Source organism: Malus domestica, chromosome 14 (genome assembly GCF_042453785.1).
Source record: "Malus domestica chromosome 14, GDT2T_hap1".
NCBI classification, from domain to species: domain Eukaryota; kingdom Viridiplantae; phylum Streptophyta; class Magnoliopsida; order Rosales; family Rosaceae; genus Malus; species Malus domestica.
The window spans coordinates 1,026,022-1,046,062 of NC_091674.1; the positions used below are offsets into that span (position 1 = coordinate 1,026,022).

Consider the following 20,041-nt stretch of genomic DNA (forward strand, 5'->3'; position numbering starts at 1 on the left):
TGTTTAGCCATCTATATTTGTCAGATAGTTCGACAATTATGGCAACAAATAATATACTTATGATGAACCGTCAATTTATTATATTTATATGAATTGACTAAATGTTCTCATAATCGAATGAATAATTCTATAAATGATATTTAGACAATGATAAAGAGAATGAATTTCAATTATAACGCTTATATATACAATAAAATTGTAACACATCATGTGAAAAAGAATATTTCTTACTTGTAGTGTCTATATACACATAACTTTTGTCACTTTTTGTAGTCTTTCTGTCAATTTGCTATTTTATATTTAGCTTTGTCACCTATGTTTGTCCTTGCGCGGAAAATTGTGTGGCTTTCAACATATACAGAAATAATTTTCAACGTACATATCCTTTTTGCATGCATCCAAATTATTCTTCAAAAACCTTGTTCTCTTACTTTTGTATACCTCAATCCTTTGATCTTTCACGCACTCCAGCTAATGATCCCAGTTTATAACTCGTATTTTTCCCTCTATAAATGTTCCTCTACATCCTAATGTTTTCATAAACTAATACTCCTCATCAACATCAGATCCTTATCATTGCTCTCCTTTCGATTACTAATTTTGGAGAGAGAGACAAACATTTGAGATGAAGATCATTAAGACTTCGATCCTAGCACTTTTCTTTCTTCTTCCTTTTGTAGTGGCTGACCTTAGGGTTAATTTCTATAATGCTACCTGCCCCCAAGCTGAATCAATCATACGTCAAGTTGTGCAGAAACGGTTTGCAACTGATTCATCTATCACTGGGGCCTTGCTTCGCATGCATTTCCATGACTGCTTTGTTAGGGTAAGCTACATTCTTACATTAAAACACACTTTTCTATTGTTAATATGTACTTCTAATTCGAGAAATTATTTTTCTTCTTAATTTAGGTGATATTTTAATAATTAACAGTCAGGATCAAAATGTAAGTGTAATACAATTTTTATTATGTGTTCGAATGTAGATTGATACTCGATATTCAATCAATATCTCGTTTCATCAACAATTAACCAATGCACTTTTATGCATATTGCAGGGCTGTGATGCATCCATACTTATAGATTCAACCAAAAAGAAGTCATCTGAAAAATCGGCAGGGCCAAACTTGACTGTACGAGGATACGAGCTTATTGACGAGATCAAGAAAAGCCTGGAGGCTGCATGCCCTTCAACTGTATCCTGTGCCGATATTGTAACCCTAGCAACCCGGGATTCAGTGGTTCTTGCAGGAGGGCCAAACTATGCTGCTCCAACAGGACGCCGTGACGGGCTCGTATCAAACCCTACCGACGTTAACTTGCCCGGTCCATCATTTTCAGTATCTCAGGCATTGCGATCTTTCAATGTCAAAGGGATGACCCTAAATGACATGGTGACCCTATTGGGTGCACACACGGTTGGTTTTGCCCACTGTAATTTTTTCCAAGATAGGCTCTCAAATTTTCAAGGGTCAGGATCTCCTGATCCTTCAATGGATCCAGCTTTGGTTTCAAAGTTGAGCACAGTTTGTGCAGCTAGTAACAACCCCACTACATTTTTGGACCAAAACACATCTTCCACTTTTGATAACCAGTTCTACAACCAGATTCTTTTGAAAAGAGGTGTGTTGCAGATTGACCAAGAGCTTGCTTCGGATACATCTACGGCTGGTATTGTTTCTGGATTTGCATCAAACGGCGTGAGGTTCAGTCAGAGCTTTGCAACTGCTATGTTAAAGATGGGGAGTCTCCAGGTTCTGGTTGGAAATGCGGGTGAAATTAGGAAAAACTGTAGGGCTTTTAATCCTGCCAAGTCAAAGAACTAAATTATGTTAAGAGGGCTCTAATTAATTGTTAATTAGTTTCAATATTCTTTGCTGTGAAGAATCTGAAGAAATAAGTCTTACTAAGTCGTTGTGCATGGTTGTTTGATTATGATTGATAACTACTAGCCAGAGGTGGCAATCATGTATGAGGTGACAGGAATTATGCCATATGGATAAGCAAATCTCAGAATATCTATGTATTAGAACTAGTGGCGACCATGTATTAATGGACAAAAACGTATCGAAGTCGAACTATAATAAAATAAGAAAATGCATGTTCTTTTCTCTCTCTCTTTTTTTTTTTTTTTTGTTGACCAGCCTTATTATTATTAAGGTCAGAATTCGAAACTATTACAATTATTCAAGGGAGGGAGAGTTTTGAACCCAGGTAGCATGGATGGAAACTCAACACCATATCTACAAGAATATTGAACACATGCAATTTGTTGACCAGCCTTGTTCATCTATTAATTGACTCGAGCCGCTTTTTAAGAAGAAAAAACTACAATTAAAATGAATATTTATTGATTTATGCTGTTGACTTATTATTAAGTGGGTTTTTTCCTTTGTTGTAAATTAATTTGCAACTCTATTTAGATTACTCCAAACGTATATATTTGAGCTTGATATCCATATTGGATAATACTTGCCTTCATATGGCGTATGATTCCTATAAATGTTGAAAAGTGCGAGATGTGCGACTGCACAGGGTTCCGATGAACCAAAGGTTTTCGGCTGACAAAAATTGCAGGGGGTTGGGAGGTTGTGCAGGTGCGAGGAAGAAGAAGATGCGTAACTTTGGGCCACACACATATTTTTTATTGTAAAAATGACAAATTGGAGTAAAAAATACCTCTATAATCAACAAAAAATGGGCCTCTACGACCTATAAAAACCAGCAAACCTGTGCAAAGAAATGCAAATTTTCTCTTTCCTCATGCTCTAGCCTCTAACCCTTAAAAAAAAAAAAAAAAAAAAAAAAAAAAGCTTTCATGTCTTTATGCTTTGGGTTTTAAAAGAAAATAATGTATTCGTGCTTGTTATTGAAAATTTGAAAGGCAATAGATTTTTGTTCTTTGTGTTCTTCAAAATTAGGTGCTATTTTTATTTTTTATAGAAGAAGGGCCTCAACTTATTTTCCCGCACAGGCCCTTCAAATCAACGGACCGGCCTTATTGACCAGCCTTGTTCATGAAAAAATTGCAGATATCTCACCCTATGCCAAAAAAGTGTCTTCGACGTACAAATTTCATAACAAGTGTTGTTCAATTTTTTACTATTCATTTGAATATCATCCATAATCGATCTTAAGTCGTCTTATTCATATTGCAAATCAAATTCTCAAATTTCATAACCCAAAATCAAATTTCAAATTGCAAAAAAAGTGTCTTCGACGTACAAATTTCATAACAAGTGTTGTTCAATTTTTTAATATTCATTTGAATATCATCCATAATCGATCTTAAGTCGTCTTATTCATATTGCAAATCAAATTCTCAAGTTTCAAAACCCAAAATCAAATTTCAAATTGAAGTCTCAAACATGTGAGTTATGGCTTAAAAGAAATGTGAGTTGGCTAAGAAAGATGACGGGAAGGTGTCAAGCAAGAGGAGGAAGAAAGAATCTTCAAGGTGCCACCATTTCATCTCGGAAAAAAAATGGTTCAAGTTGCGTAAACACGCTTTCTTTCAGAATTCATTTGTTCTAGTGTGCAACAAAAAAAATATCCAAATAAATCTTGTGAGTACAATAAAATTATCCAAATTTGAGACTATATCATCCAAACGTTTAGGTCGACGTATATTGGGCTTTTTAAAAGGGCTGTTGGACTAACATGACCTAGAGTGACATCATTGACAACTAATTTGAGCCTACTTCCTTTCTCACCCACAACACAACCACCACCGGGTTATAGCATAATTATCTTTCTAAATGAACAATACATAGGCAACCAAAGTAGGTTTAATTACTTCATGAAAAAAGTCTGCCTTTCTAAATGAACAATGCAAAACCAAGTGGGAAAATATGTTTTGATATTTTTCATGGCTTATTATATCAACACCCCACAAATTGTTGAATAAACCCTACATACTTAATACACCCCACATTTTCTTTTTCAATTAAAAATTATCTTAATACACTTCGCATACTTCCTCATAATACCCTCACACCCCATATTCTTAATATACACCTTACATTTTCTACATGTACCCCATATTTTCTATACACCCCACATTCAATTTGGACAAAAAATGTCAACTGGAATTTTGACAAAAGTTGCTGCGTGGGATTTAAAACATATGTGGGTTGTTTTCAATTCCACCATTAAAACCTATGTCGTCTGTTTTTAATATTTGGTGGTAATTTTAGGTGTTTAATTCGTCATGTAATCCTTGTGATCCCTAAAAGAAGAATACGAACATAGAAGCTTCAATAATGCATCAAAAGAAAGATTAAATAATTATCGATGTCATCAAAATCACTAAAACAATAAAAAAATATGAAGTCTTACCTCATGTGAAGGTTCCGAAACATCGATTTCGTGTTTCGTTTGTCAAAAATAATTTTTCTCAATCAACATGTTTATAGTTTCATTGGTTACATTTTTGTTCAACAATGAAGGGTTGGAGGGGTTTTGATAGTTGAAAAAGATAAATAATACGTTAAAAGTGATTTGGGTGTATATAATTTTTTTTTAACCTACTAAGGTCAAAATTGTCATTGCATGGTAGGATAAATAAGTTATTTAATACTAAATTTTAATGTGGGGTGCATTTAACATCTTATGGGGTGTTAATATAAAAAGTTTTTTTCATCTTTAACATTCACTTTTATCTTTCTTTTTGTCATCACCCGTTTTGGGTACTCTTGGTGAAGTAGGCAGCACTGCCAACTCAATTGCCTATACCATGTTAGCTAATTTTTACCTAAGTGGCTCATCAAAACATGTTTGCCTATACAATGGGAGATGATCTCACAATCAGCACACCATTCTAGCCAAACAAAAAAATCCAAAAAATCATCATCATTTCGTATCTCAATTGTTAAAGTAATCAACTTTAATATGTTATCTTTATTTCGTTATTATTGATTATTATAGTGACAATATTTGATTTGAATGAGTTTAACATGTAAAAATTAATTTCTCACTATTGACAGTGCGACTACTAAAGCTACAGTACTTGGAACGATAAAGGTACCCACAAGCACAGTGAAGATTCCTTGTGCTGTCACTGAAATTGGCAGTTTTCCCATTCTAGCTAAATTCCACCTTGTAAACTTGACATAAATGGAACCCTGCCAAACTCCCAAAGTCCCATGCAACATAATTATTTAATAAACTTTCTTGTAGGCTTCAGTTTTTCTTTCTTCTTTCTCATTAATTTCTTTATATAGTGTAGAAAACACTTTTTATCTTTTGTTTTTTAATTTTTGGATAAAATCTACGGCTAAGATTGTAGAAAAGGTATTCCAAGAGACACCGACCACTACCAGCATCTGGTTCTGCTTTTAGGGCACATCCTTCGAGTTTTTCCAGTTTTGCATGCTCACCGTTGAATGAACTGAATATTAGACAAAGTGAACGTGTGTATTTATACCAAACCATCAAAACTAGGCGCTTTCGGTCCCAGTTTAATAAAGTTTTTGCGATATATTCGGTTTACACACATTTGATTAAAATTCTTCCTCAAAGGACCCATCCAAAGTTTTAACAAAAATAAAATAAAAATAAAAGATCCATCCAAATATATTAAAAATTAGGGTTTTGGATATGAGCTTTCACTGTAATATTTTGCATTCGAAATGACAGATTGAGCGTAATGTGATAAAATTAGGGTAATTTAACTGCAGTTACAAGAAAAACCAACAGTGTTTGTGGCACAAAATGGGGTGAGGCTATATTCGTGGCCTTAATTTGTTGATTTTTTTGGTAGTACGTGTGCCAAAGCTCCAGCATCACCAACCCTTAAGGTTAATATGTGCCTCAACATAAACAGCAATAACCTTTCCCTTTAAAAATGTTAGTCATGTGACCTTAGAAGACAAATCATGTTTTGAGTTTCATATTGTAGGTGGAAGTCTTGCGTTTAAAGACGTCAAAATCTTGAGGCTATCGATATATATCGATTGGTTTTATATTAGATACTCACATCATAACATGTTATATCATTGCCAAATTTTTTTTATTAGTATGTCCAATAGTCTCACATGCTTCCACGTCAACTAATAAAAATTGTGCATAAGTATAGATATAAAAACACCATACATGAAGAGGCGTGATAAGTCATCTCATGTTGAAGATAGAAGTCTTGCTTGGAAGGCTTAAAAGATCTTTTGGGTTGGACACCTTCATTTTAATAGATATCTTTTTCTTTTTTGTCAAACAGTTTAATAGATATCTCATGTAACACAAAAAAATATGCATCCCTACATCGTTATTAGTTTGTCGAACTAGTTATCAAATCCAGTAAATTAAATCAGTAACGTCCAAAAAATTTAATTAATTATATTCATGTTTTCAAAGAAGACTCTTTCTCATAAACTAAATTTTTGCGACAAGTTATATAAGAAGTTCTAGTGTTCCTAGTTGAAGTAGATATTTTATTTTTTTTATTTATAAAGCTATATATGGAGAATGGAATCAAACGTCAGCCTTCGAGTGACCAAAATACCAACTGAAGTACAAATTCATTATTGATTAAAGTAGAAAGTGTATGACCATTTGGGGTTCTAACTTCTACTTTCTATTTTAGTAGAGTAATAAATAAAACTATAAACTCGAAATACACGTGATCGATCTTATGTTACACAAAAAAATTTAATTATATATTTTCTTCCAATTTGATTGATATGTATTAAAAGACGTTCTTGTATTCCTTGATGAATCATAATTTTTATATATACAAGTAATAAAGAAAAAAGAATCAAACTTGAGACATCAAGTCCAGTAGTACTCTTAACCAACTAGCTTACAACGACCATTGCTGGGTAAAGCAAGAACTAGATGACCATGTAGACTTTAAATTTTTTTTCTTCTTTTAGTAGAATAATTAATAGAACTCCGAACTCGGAATACACGTGATGTCGCGTTATGCTGAATATTTCAGTTATATCATCATCGTTATAGTACTTCTTTTATTTAACTTCCTCCTAAGCATTTATACTATTGTTTAAGGAAAGAGTGCTTCATAACTACTATAAATAAGATATGAATAAAAATTTGTGCATAATGGTAACATCATGTATATTTCAATGTTCAATTAAATGTCGAACTAAGCCACTTGGATTATCCTAGCGGTGAGGGTGTGTGATAATTGATGGCAGTAGGTTAGATTCAGGATTTGAAACCTTTAACTGTAACAAAAGAAAAAATATATCGAACTATGCCCCTCAAACAATTTTCTTTCTTTCTATCATCATAATTAAGTGATAGTCTACCCTAAGTTAATCTAAATTATTATGCGCAGACAAACGTGGATGTATTTGGTACGGCAAATATGCTCTCTTTACGCACTCGAATTTGAATTTCTGTTCATAATCCGTATGACCTTAAATTAAAATATGGTCATTTCAAAAGATTACAAATAAAGAATTCAAACTTAAGTGCAAAATGAGAAGTATGATGCTCCTCGTATATAATCTTTAATTCGATGATATAAATATGTAATTTGCAGTAATGCACGCAGAAAGTAACTGTAAGTGTTTCATGATGAGTAGCTACTTTTTTTTTTGTTTTCTTATCAAATAATATTTATGCCTTTCTTCCTTTCTGAAAAACTAGCTAGATCCCCAAGCATTGCATATCAAACATGTTCTCAGAAAACAGCTAGATCCCCAAAATATTATGCCTTTCTTCCTTTCAAAAATAATATTAACCGATCCCTTTCTTTGTACAATTATCATTGTTAGTAGTTTATGTTTTGGCAAACAATATCGTGTGTAGCTCTTGGTTTTTTAAAGTTACAAACTATTCAAATACATGCATCTGACACTTAATCAAGAAACATATAATGATAAAAGGCAGTGACATCAAACTAAAAATATTGATTAAAGCAGCCTCCCTTATTGTATATCAGGAAATCTAGAAATAAAGGGATATCAGGAAGTGTGAATGTAAAATGGACAGCATCATAATATTCATACATTGCAGCAATAAACCTTAGTCATGAAGCAAACACCGTATAACCTGCAGAGTGAAGAGTGCATGCAGATCCTGGAAAACAAAAAGTTAGAAAAACGCATAAAAGCCAGCACAGACACAAAACCGCGCCTGAAAAACAGAGTCGGTTCCTGTTTTGTTCTCAAAGCCCTAATATTATATTGCAACAAAGATAAACCAAAAGTGCTCGATTTTTAAGCCAACCTTTACGGCCTCTTACCCTCCTCTCGTTTAATGTAAAATAAATAAAAAGATTTAGACTCTGCTAGGTTTGTCTAACGTCACAGAATAAATTATTGCCACGGTTTTTTTACCATCCATTTGGCCTGTTGCTCCCTCTCATCCTATTTCTTTAATGGCTTCTTCTTCTACAGCTTTCCAGCTTGCGTTGCTTCCCTTCTCAGTCACATGCACTTGCTCCTGCTCTCACAGACCTTAGTTTTCTTGTCCATCTTCCAAACTGCACACCTCTCACAATTATCATCCCTTTTGTTTTACTAATTTGACCTTTTCTTTTGGCTATTTTCCCATGCAAACCTTGCTCGTATATAGTACGTATACAATACAATGGCATATTGATTCTACATAGACTTTTACTCTCCCTTATATATTTCTCACGCTAATGAATTGTTGATGCACAAAATCAGTGAGACTTTGGAACAACGTAAAGTGTCAAGTTTATGACATTTTCAAGGTTGTTACGGTCACCTAGTGAAGATATTATGTAAGGAGATAAAAATAGGAAAGCAAACACAAGATGTACATAGTTCACCCTAAGTTAGGCTATGTCCATGAGGGTATAGGAGTTCTCATTAATATTGAAGAGTTTACACAATATATAGTTCCAGCATAATCATTATTAGTGATCCTAATGATAAGTTTGAGTACAATAACATTTGGGATTAATTGTAGGAGAATGGTCTTCTTTTATAGTTGAGGAGAGTCTTTGGCTTCCGCTACGGCCGATGTAAGACTCTAGGAGCTTTATTCTGATGTTGACACATGTCATGTTGTGACTAGCCTCCTGGTTGGAGAAAAACTTTTGTGCTTCAATAAAGGTACCTCTACACGAATTCTTCAATAGGTCCTTAAATGTATGAAGTTAAGTGATGCTTGTTAATTTCGAGATTGGTCAAGTATGATACTAACACGAATTTTCTTTTAAACTTCTCCTAATAAATGATGAATTTTTCCTTTCACTATTTCGAATCACTTATCATTTCTTTGATTGATTTATTTAGCCTGGCTATTATGTTTTATTCATCGTTATTCACTATACATTCCCTAACATTATTATTGCTATCATGATAATGTTATCATTGACTAGGAATTGAAGCTTTTATACTGCACAGTGCTCTTTACATATGGTATGCAACAACAATAATAAAATCTTATCTCAATAAGTGGTGTTGACTATGAATTATAAAATGACAATATGCTCGGTTTTGCGCTTAGTCTTCCATTAGCTCCCCATAGTCCATGTCTTTTCTTAAATTATCTTTACAAATCTTCCTATACTCTTTTTGCCTTAAGCTTCTGTCTCATAATTGCATCTTTTAACCGAAACATTTATTGGTCTTCAATTCACATGTCCAAACCACCTTAACCGTTTTTCTCTCATCTTATCTTCAATTACGGCCACTCCTACTTTACATCGGATATCCTCGTTCTTAATCTTGTCATTTCTCGTGTGCCTACACAATCAACCAAGCGTTCTCATCTCTGCTATGCTCATTTTTTGCACCTATTGATGCTTGACCGCCAATATTCCGTGTCATAGAGCATTGCGGGCCTTATTGCCATCCTATAAAAATATTTCATTGAGTTTTAGTAACGTACGTTTGCCTCACAACACACCTAATGCACTATTACACTTCATCCATCCAGCTTGTTTTCTATAGTTGAGATCTCTATCCAATTCTCTGTTATTTTTCAACATAGACCCAAAATAATGAAAGCGCTCACTCTTTTGTATTTCATAACCTTCAATCCTCACGTCTATCTTATTTGGACCCACATTTCCATTGAACTTGCACTCCATATACTTTGTATTTAACCTACTTAAGCGAAGACCTTTAGATACCAACCCTTCCCACCAAAGGTTAAGCTTTGCATTTACTCTCTCCTATGTTTCATCTATCAACATTATACCATCTGTGGAAAGCATACACCAAGAAATATCATCTTGAATATGTCTCGTTAACTCGTCTATCACTAATACAAAAAGGTAAAGACTTAAACTTGAGCCTTGGTGCAACCTATGGTTAGCTTTCAATTTGTCCTTCATGAGTTCTTACTGCAATCCTTGCTCCATATCCTTTATTTCTTAGATATATGTTACACATACTTCTTTCTTCTCTAGAATCCTCCAAAGAATTTCTCTTGGGACCTTAATATACGCATTTTTCAAATCTATAAACACCATTTGCAAAGCCTTTTGCATATCTCTGTATCGTTCCATTGATCTCCATAAAGAGATAGATTGCCTCTATAGTCGAATGCCCTAGCATGAACCTGAATTGATTGTCTAAGACCCGTGTCTCTTACCTCAATTTGTGCTCAATCACTCTCTCTCAAAGCTTCATTATATGACTAATTAACTTTGTTTGTACCATACTTGACCAATCCCGAAACTACTGAGCACCGGTCAACGTTATACCATCAAGGACCCAGAAAAGCTTCCCTTCAACCAGGAGGCCAATCACAATGCGACACGTGTCGACATCAGAAGCCAATCACAGCTCGACACGTGTCAACATCAGAAGTCAATCACAACACGACACGTGTCAATGTTAGAACAAAACTAGAAACTCTCATCTATAAATAGGGATCATTCTCCCACAATAATCTCTAATGTCATTTTGTACTAAACTATTCACTAGAACTCACAAAATGAGAGCTTGAACCTATGTATTTGTGTAAACCCTTCACAATTAATGAGAACTCCTCTACTCCGTGGACGTAGCCGATCTGGGTGAACCACGTACATCTTGTGTTTGCTTCCCTGTCCCTATTCATTTACGTACTTATCTTCACTAGTGATCGAAGCAACCAAGCGAAGGTCACAAACCTGACACTTTCTGTTGTACCAAAGTCCACGCTGATTTTGTGCATCAACAAACTTAATACCCCTATAGTTCATACAACTATTTTATGTAATGAACAGTAGAACTATAACCATAAACCATGTCTCTTTGTCTCTGTGGGAAACATATCAGTGAATATTTCTACTATCTTGGATGATTATTATTATCAACCTCAACACACTTTAAGAATGAAAATGCTAGGGAGATCTTTTTTTAGATCATATATTTTTAATTATATTATTATTATGCGACAGTTGATAGTTGGATATCATCATTAATGATATAAAGAAAAAATTCAAGTATCAACCATAATGTCATGTGTTCTACAAATATGGTCTAATTAAAAGGTGGTCTCGAGAGCATCAACCCTTCAAGAATAATGGGAAATACTCACAATTATATGAGACTACTATTTTATAGGTTTCCATTGTTTCTTAAGAACGTCAAATTTACTGTTCAACGCATAAACATTTCATCAATGTGCGTGCTCTATGACAACTCTTGATTGATAAATGATGGAAGCTGAACATGAGGCAAAATCCTTCGCCACCTCAAGTAGGAGTACCGAATATCAAGATCCCAATCGAGGGGCTCTAATACAAGATAAAAATCAACGAGCCACATATACTAGAAGAGTGCTATCATTATCACAAATTTAAGCACATTTCGGTAGAACCTGATGAGTCGATTTTATACTATATATTATTCCCTATTCTTGTTAAATTTTGGTTATTATTTTGATGAGATTTTGATGCTTTACTATGTGTTTTTAATGTAAGACATGCGACTTGTTTTGAGCATAAAGTAATCAAAAGGTGAAATTTTTTAGTGATTCCAATTGGAGAAAGTTCATGAATCTGTCAAGAAGACTTTATCAAAATTTCATAATTTTATCCCGAAGCATCAGATCGTGGTGAATTAATTTATGCCCAGCGTGCAGTGCTGGCAGATTAGGTTGCAAAGCTTATTTGCGACTTTTGGGCTGGAAGATTATGGATTTTGGATTGGGCTCTTCTTGGAACTTGAAGAGAAGGTCCTAATATTTAGTTTGGTTCGCTTTAGGTCTGTTTTGGAGCCCTGAAGGTTAAAAGAAACGTGGCGATTTCTGTGCTGGGCAGATTTCCTAGTTAGAATAGGAATGTAATTCCTAGTTATCTTTTTATTATTTTATTTCCTAGTTTTTTGAAAACTTTTTCTATGAGGGTTTTAATTTGGAGTAGTATAAATAAGGCTTTTTAGCCATTAGGGTTTTTTTTTTGGGGGGGGGGGGGGGGGGAAGGCACGCGTTATTTTGACTTTTTACCTACAAGGTGTTTTCATTCTTTTCTAGTTAATGATATTTTCTTTAATTTTTATTATGAGTATGCGTAACTAATTCCTTGTACTAAGGTTAGGCCATGAAGCTTAGCATGAATATGTAATTTTATTAATTTGCTTATGAATGGATGCATGTTTGCTTTGAATTATTAATCACCATGATTAAACTATCTAATTGTCTTAGTGATTCGTGACCATTAGGGATTTTAGACAAGTAATTTGATGCAATTTCTATTGGAACATCACCCTGAAATTGAAGAGGGCTTCTTGTGATTAGTAATTATAAGTTCATTTAAGGCGGACATCACGCTCTTAAGGGTTGCATGGTTTTTCAAAGGGTTTTCACAAAACTTAATGAGTCTTGCATGTTTATATTTGATCTGAACATCACAGATGGGTTGCATGTTAGATATACGTTTTCGCTTGAACATCACGAGGACAATATGCATTAGGAAAACCTAACCTTCAAAACATGTATGTGGAAATTCATAAGTAATTGGTACAATTTCGTAGGATTGTTAATGGTGACCGCAGAACCCTAATGTTTAAATTGTTTTCCAAAACCTTTGTCTTTTGCTTTCTTTACTTTGTCAATTATTTAATTATTTTTATTTACATTCATTTTTATTATTTTAAATTCCAAAATCAACATTTTTGGAACTTTGTTCTAAATAATTAGCTAAGGATTAGTTTAAATACAAATTATTCATTCAATCCCTGCGAAAACGACCTTACTTGAACTGTTATACTACGACAACCTTGTACTCTTGCAAATATTTTTAAATGTTTTTATCCCTACTTTTGCAGGCGGTATAAATTTCACATAAACAAATAAAAGCTTTGTGGAGCTGAGTGGAAGGATGTAAAAGCTTTGTACTTTCTTTTGGTGAATTGCATGCATGCATATACGACAAAGAGGCCATCCCATTGAAATATAACATTAAGAGATCAATGGAGAGGAGTTGATTGATAGATATATTGTATAGCTGAGATTATGCCACTTCTCAAAAGATTAGAGAGTTAGTTAGAGTATGTAGAATGTGCACTGTTGAGGTTCTTGTATAAATACTCGTTGTAATAACTTTCCCATTGAGAAAAGTAATACAAAAAGCACTTCAGCTTCTCTTTGCTTTTTCTCAACTTCTCAATCTTCTTCTTCCTCTGATTTCTTGCTTTCTTCTTCTTGATTTACATTGATCACGTTGTTCTCTTTAAAGAATTTTGAAAGGTTGCCTCCGTTTTGGGGTCGGTGAACAATTTGATGAAGGCTTGTATTGTATCCATTTAGCTCGATCCTCAATGAATGTGTGCAACTAGTGGAGGAGTTCGTGTCTAACTCCCAAGTTTGTGTTTATCAGACTTAGGGTTTCTTGTAAAATATCACTTTCTATTGTAATTGGAGTTCTCTATTTAGAAAAGTTGGGATACGAGATGTGAGTGGTTAAGTCTATTTTTCTTATATTTTCCTCTCTTTTTACAGTACCAGACGATCAAGGTTGACCCTTTTGAGCGTATCTAAATTTTGGTTGAACTACTCAAATCATATAAGTAATGCTAGGGTTATTATATATTTGTGTCATATTTACAAGTGATATTCTACATTCTTCTATATATTATGAAGAATCAAAGAATTTGCACCTGAGACGATATTTGTGTCACATTTATAGTACAATGACTATTTTTAAGTGTCAATAATTAAGATCTTTCTTAAATTAAGAAAAATTATAAAATTTCATGTTTTGCTAACATAAATTTAATTAAAATGCCAATACAGAACTAAATGTGTACCTAGAATCGCCAATCCAATTGAGCCATGATATGTGCAAATGAGGCGGTGGGTGGTGGTGATAATGGTAGTGGTCATGTAGTGGTGGTGATGATGCATATAAATGGTTGTTTTTTTTCAAGCTCTCGCTTTCATATAATTTTAGAAATGACAACTAGTTAGATGAAATTTAAAACTCGGATTTATGCTCCAAATTTCTTTTGTTCACATAAAATTTCTAAATTTTTTATGTTTGGGAAATTTTATTGAAACCCATGTAACATCTTTTTACACCCAACCTAAATTTTAAATGTTAATTGTCTATTTTACCCTATTGCATAATTATTATTAAGTACAAAATGAAATTAATAATAAAACTCAAATTTATCAATAAACCCAAACACTATAATTAAACTCTAGGATCACTCTTTGTTTATCCTACGTTCATTCCGGCTAAAACCCTAATAGCTCTAATAGAGAAAAATAAGTTTTTTTTTATTGATGGATGGTGATTTTGAAGTTTTAAATCCTCCAATTTATCCTACGTTTATCAAAATACCAATGCACCAATATTAGTTCTAGCTTTACTAGCTAAACAACAGCCAATGGCATCAAACGATCGAAGCTCCCACGAAGAGCTCTAGCTCGACTCAATTTATTCTTCTTCATTCCTCCTTTGATGATCTCCTCCTCTAGTCCCATAGATTTTTCCCAAATGAAACTGAGGCATGGGTCAAGATATGTGCCATATTACTATTGTCTTTTGTTGCACCTCTATGAATAAGTATCCTAGTAATCCCAATGTAGTGCAAAGACTCAACAATCTGCAGTGCAGGCACACATTTGTTAGTTCGAGCATCAACATCAACTCCTTTCTTTACCAACATCTCAATCACATTCGCATGTCCCAACTCCGCTGCACAGTGCAACGCGATGTATCCACCATCATCTTTAGCATCCATATCCACACCCTTTTCAAGCAGCGTTCAAATGACTTCTATCTTCCCTTTGAAATAGACTCTATGAAGAGCAGTCCACCCATGTAGGTCTCTTCCATTGATTGCCGCAGCTGACATTGAAGAACTCACCGATGTTTTCTCTAGATTCTTGTGCAAACCATGTGCTCAATGAGCCATAAGGTTTATTTTATTAAAGCTATTCATATCTCATGTATGCATACACGATTGAAGACTGGCGACATATGCATACGTGGTCTGCAAGAAATCGTCTAGGATGCATGTGGGAATGGTTTATGACAGAACATTGATGTTGAAGTTTGGTTTTTATGGCAGGTATGAGTCACCTTACTGGAGAGACCTTGCAGAAAGATGCATTCAAGTAGCATGGAGATACAGGAAAAAACACCTACAGCGAGCTGACACCTCTCAGTCTTAATCTCATTCTCAACCTCAACCTCAATCTTGATCCCAATCCAATCATGCATTGTTATAAGCTAATTAGCATATGGGTGTAAAGATAATTTTACATTTTGAATTGGTTTTGAGAGTGTTGTTTAGGTAATAAATTTGGGTTTAAAGAGATATTAATTCTTTAATACAAAACAATATGGGTGAAGGGAGTAAGTTGGGTGTAGAAAGAGGTTAGATGGGTTCAAATAAAATTTCTCTTTATGTTTATATATCCAAACAAAGGATTTGATTTATGTCATTTTAGAAACATGTTTTCTTCAAATTCCAAGATTATTTTCCTCGCCCAAATTAAGGTTGCTTACATTTGTAATTTACTTCCTTTTCTGTTATATCTCTCGCACACCCTTCATCTCACCTTCTTCAGTAACGCACTGCCAACTTCCATCATATGCCCCGCATGTTTGATGCTCTAGTTTCCTATTAAAACATCAGCTGGCATCAAATTCATTAATGTGATCAAAATGTATACATGTGACCTCTCTAGTATTATTTGTTCTATATTTTCTTGTTTGATAGTATTAATTCTTCGTCGACGGGAATAAAAAATTGTGAAGGGTAATAATGTAACTTCGTTTATGGTAATATAATCAATCAAATGCTCTTTCAGCCCTATATATCCCCTCAAACCTCCCTGAAGCGGTTTACTATGTATTCATATGTACTTCATGTTTCTCTTTATAACTTTTTCTAGTTTTCCCATTCAACCTAGGTTTCAGCAGCTTCAAAGACCAAGACCTAACGGAATATATGGAAGATCATCATCAACATCAAGGCCAAGACCCTGACGGTAGTAGTCCAAGCAACGGCTCGACCGAGAGAAGCCCTGAGCCGGTGAGGTCAAGATGGATACCGAAGCCAGAGCAAATCCTAATTCTGGAGTCAATTTTCAACAGTGGAATGGTGAATCCTCCCAAAGAAGAAACTGTGAGAATAAGGAAACTGCTTGAGAAGTTTGGCTCTGTTGGGGATGCCAACGTTTTCTACTGGTTCCAAAACCGCCGGTCGAGATCTCGCCGCCGACAACGGCAGTTGCAGGCAAGCCTTGAACAAGGGACCAATAATAATATAAACAATGATCCAATGGCTTCTCTTTCACATCACCAATTGCGTGGTGAAATTCAGTACGGAATAAGCTGCAGTGTTCCTGCTACTGCGCCTCCCTTGGCTTTCGGAGCTTCTCCTAATAATTTCCTTATGGGTTCTTCATCTTCTTCGTCTTGTGGCCATCATCTGATAACAGATAATGATGTTCATCATAGTACTGCTTGCGTTGATGATCAGTTCTTTCCAGTTTCTGGTCAAATGGGGTTTCCGGAAATCGAGCAGAGCTCCGGTGTAACGTCTGCGTTAGGAGGAGGCCCTTCTGATACCTCCAATTTGCAGTTCCAGTCTGGTAATTGCATGGACCGTTTCACTCATTTTTACACTTTCTTTGTACAGCTATATATTCGCACTCTTTTATATAATTACATTCTCTCATCTGAGCTCAAATTAAATCAGTTTTTCATTTCTTCAGCAAGTTTAATTTGTTATATCAGTTTCCTAAAGCAATTGTCTTCAATTTTGCTGACTAATATTACACTGTTGAAGTTCCATAGATTCACAATTAGTATGAGAACGACGGAGTATGTGAAAGTTATTGTGTTCGAATTGTATGAAAGTTGTAGATTTCCCTAAATCCATGTAATTTCTTATTGTGGCAGTCTTTTCCACTCGGTTTCAGATTGCTTTTAAGAAAATTTTGCAATGAAAAAGTGTAACCTTTTTAGGTAGTTGAAATGGATTTAAAAGAAAAAAGAAAAAGAGAGTATACCCCATATACATTAATTATTGTTTGACAATAATATCGATTTCCATTATAATAACAATCTGCAGAACTTCATTGTTAATTCATGAAGGATATTCGTTAAGTTTCGTAATACTTAAATGTAAGGAAAAATATTCTCTGCTTTTGTTTGCCCTAAGATTCTGTTATCTTTTTCTTGTACAAAAGCCTTTTTGTGTTCTTTTGGATCTTTACACTATGAAACCTGAAGGACATCTGCATTAGTTTAATGAATCATCCTCAAGGATTTAATAATGATAAACTCAAGTGCTAATCGAATCAAGAGTCTAATGTCTTTTTCAATTATGTATTTGTTAATGTGAGCCCTTTATTCCTTGAACACGGGTTGAAAGCTCCGGCAAGATTTTCTCCAATAACCTTCACTTTGTTTTTTAATAATCCTAGCTCTTGTATGAGTTCTTGACCCATCAATGAATATCATATCTCTCTCAAAACCCAAATTAAGAAGCTTAGCTATTACAAGAAGTACTGAATCCATGAAGGGTCCATTAATTTATTTTCAGGTCTCATCACAGTGTTTATTAATGGGTTTCCAACAGAAATTCCCAAAGGGCCACTTGACATGAAAGCCGTGTTTGGCCAAGATGTGCTTTTGGTTCACTCCTCTGGACTCCCACTTCCAATCAATGAATTTGGTTTCTTGGCACAAAGCTTGGAGTCTGGTGAAAGCTATTTCCTGGTATAATACTCTCTCTCTCTCTCTCTCTCTCTCTCTCTCTCTCTCGTGAGTCATAAATAAATTTACATTCTTATGTATACTGCTGATTAAGTCGCCAAATGTTTTGTTAATGCAGGTTTCAAGACCAAGTTAAGCACAATTTAAGCTGCACCTACAATATGGGAGCTTCCTACATGTTTCTTCATCATCTTGCCTTCTTTTCTGGTTTCGTTATCGTCTTTCGTTTCCCCCCACCCCCACAGTGTGATTATTAGAAAAATATATCTATATATTAGATACCATGCATGATAGTTTATGGTCAATCAAATTATATCTTTTTTCTCTTCTTTCTTTCTTCATTGTATTACTGAAATTGACCTCATCAGCATTGCACAATAAATTTAGGGACTTCGTATATGAGACAGCAGCATATTAGCTTGCATATTTTTGTAGAACAATATGGATATTAGGTTATGGAATGCTGTGTGTTTTTTATTAAAATCTTATCGTGGATATAATTTGAACTCATAATATCTTTCAACAAAGATGGTTTGCCTATATATATGTGGCTTAAATGTGGAACTTAAGGTGACTTGCACAATATATTTTTCTCCACTTGTGAATATGAAATACCAGGTTTAACTCAAAAGATTGTGAGTTTGATTCCTGATTATTTTGTTTGGCTCGTTGCGTAGCTTAATCAAATCTCCTTCGTCCCCATTTTCCCTCTCTGTATAGAATAAAGAAATGTGACATTTAGGACCATTACTCGGCCAAGTACTCTAGCTAAGGCCTTGTTTAGGATTTTGGTTCACATTGAAATATTGTTTAACTTCAAACTTAAGCAGTAAAAAGTGTTTGATAAAATAAACATCTGATTATTCTAAAAGCAATGGAATCTGGCAACAGCTTTTAAAAGCACCATCTAAGTTGTTTTTGAAAGCTTTTTCATCAGAAAAACATAGCCTTTAATGAAGTTTCAATTCTCATAACCCTCATTGGTTTTTAACTTTTTAGAAATGAAATCTACCCTTAATCCCCCCAACCCAAACCACAACCTACTGTGCACAACCCTACTCAACAGCCTCCATCTTCCACCACCCGCCACCACTTTCAACTGCCACCACTTCCACCACCTTCACCCCAACCAACCCCCCATCACCATCAGCCCTCTGCCATCACCGTTGTTGCACCACACCCGATATTTGCCACCACCACCACTTGTATCACTCCAACCAAACCCCAGCACCAACCAATGTTCTAAAAATAGCTTGGCGGTATCGGAAGACCCACATAATCCCGATGATAATACGATAAAGGCTAGCAGAGGATGTCTTATGATTTGGAAGAGCATCAACTACTTGATTACCTCCCTTATAAATGTGAAAAGATCAAAAATCTATTTGGGAACTCTAATTCAAACAATTCCTCTACTTCACCCTCAAGTGGGAAAGCACCAACTGAGGAAAGCTAAGAAATCAAGAACCAAAGCAAAATCAACTTCCAACCGATTAAAATTTCAATATCGAGCTGAATCATTGCTATTACCTATGGCACAACAAAATTAGATATCAAATAGAGGAAACCGTTAGCTTTTCACTAATCTAAGAATTCAAGTAGCAAGTTTGATATTGAAATTACTGATTAAAAATCAAATAACTTGAATCAGAAGAACGTATTCTAGCCAATGTTTAAAATATCGGTATGCATGGGTGGAAATGTCAGTATGCAAATTCGTGGAAATATTGACGGATATATCAAATATGGATATCGATATCGGTTGCTTTCGATGAAAATGGTGAAAACTTAAAATTAAACTTTAGGGATTGTCAAACATTGATTTGGACGAAATATAAGAATTTTTCCGATATGTTAGAAATATCAACAATATATGTCGATTATAGCCCAAATTTAGGAGTTTCTCCGATATGATGTGAAGTTTAGACTTCACCC

The 20,041-nt window shown here is 34.6% G+C and overlaps 2 protein-coding genes across 2 annotated transcripts; both read left to right on the top strand.

Moving 5' to 3' along the window:
- The first annotated feature begins 327 nt into the window (after nucleotides 1–327).
- Nucleotides 328–2,111, top strand: LOC103453913 (peroxidase 57-like). Its single transcript, XM_008393504.4, has 2 exons — nucleotides 328–826; nucleotides 1,059–2,111. Exons 1-2 carry the CDS (start codon nucleotides 626–628, stop codon nucleotides 1,824–1,826), a joined length of 969 nt encoding a protein of 322 aa, XP_008391726.3. The 5' UTR covers nucleotides 328–625; the 3' UTR covers nucleotides 1,827–2,111.
- Nucleotides 2,112–16,195: 14,084 nt separating this feature from the next.
- Nucleotides 16,196–18,648, top strand: LOC103453914 (WUSCHEL-related homeobox 11-like). Its single transcript, XM_008393505.4, has 3 exons — nucleotides 16,196–16,977; nucleotides 17,934–18,109; nucleotides 18,225–18,648. Exons 1-3 carry the CDS (start codon nucleotides 16,332–16,334, stop codon nucleotides 18,240–18,242), a joined length of 840 nt encoding a protein of 279 aa, XP_008391727.3. The 5' UTR covers nucleotides 16,196–16,331; the 3' UTR covers nucleotides 18,243–18,648.
- Nucleotides 18,649–20,041: the final 1,393 nt, after the last annotated feature.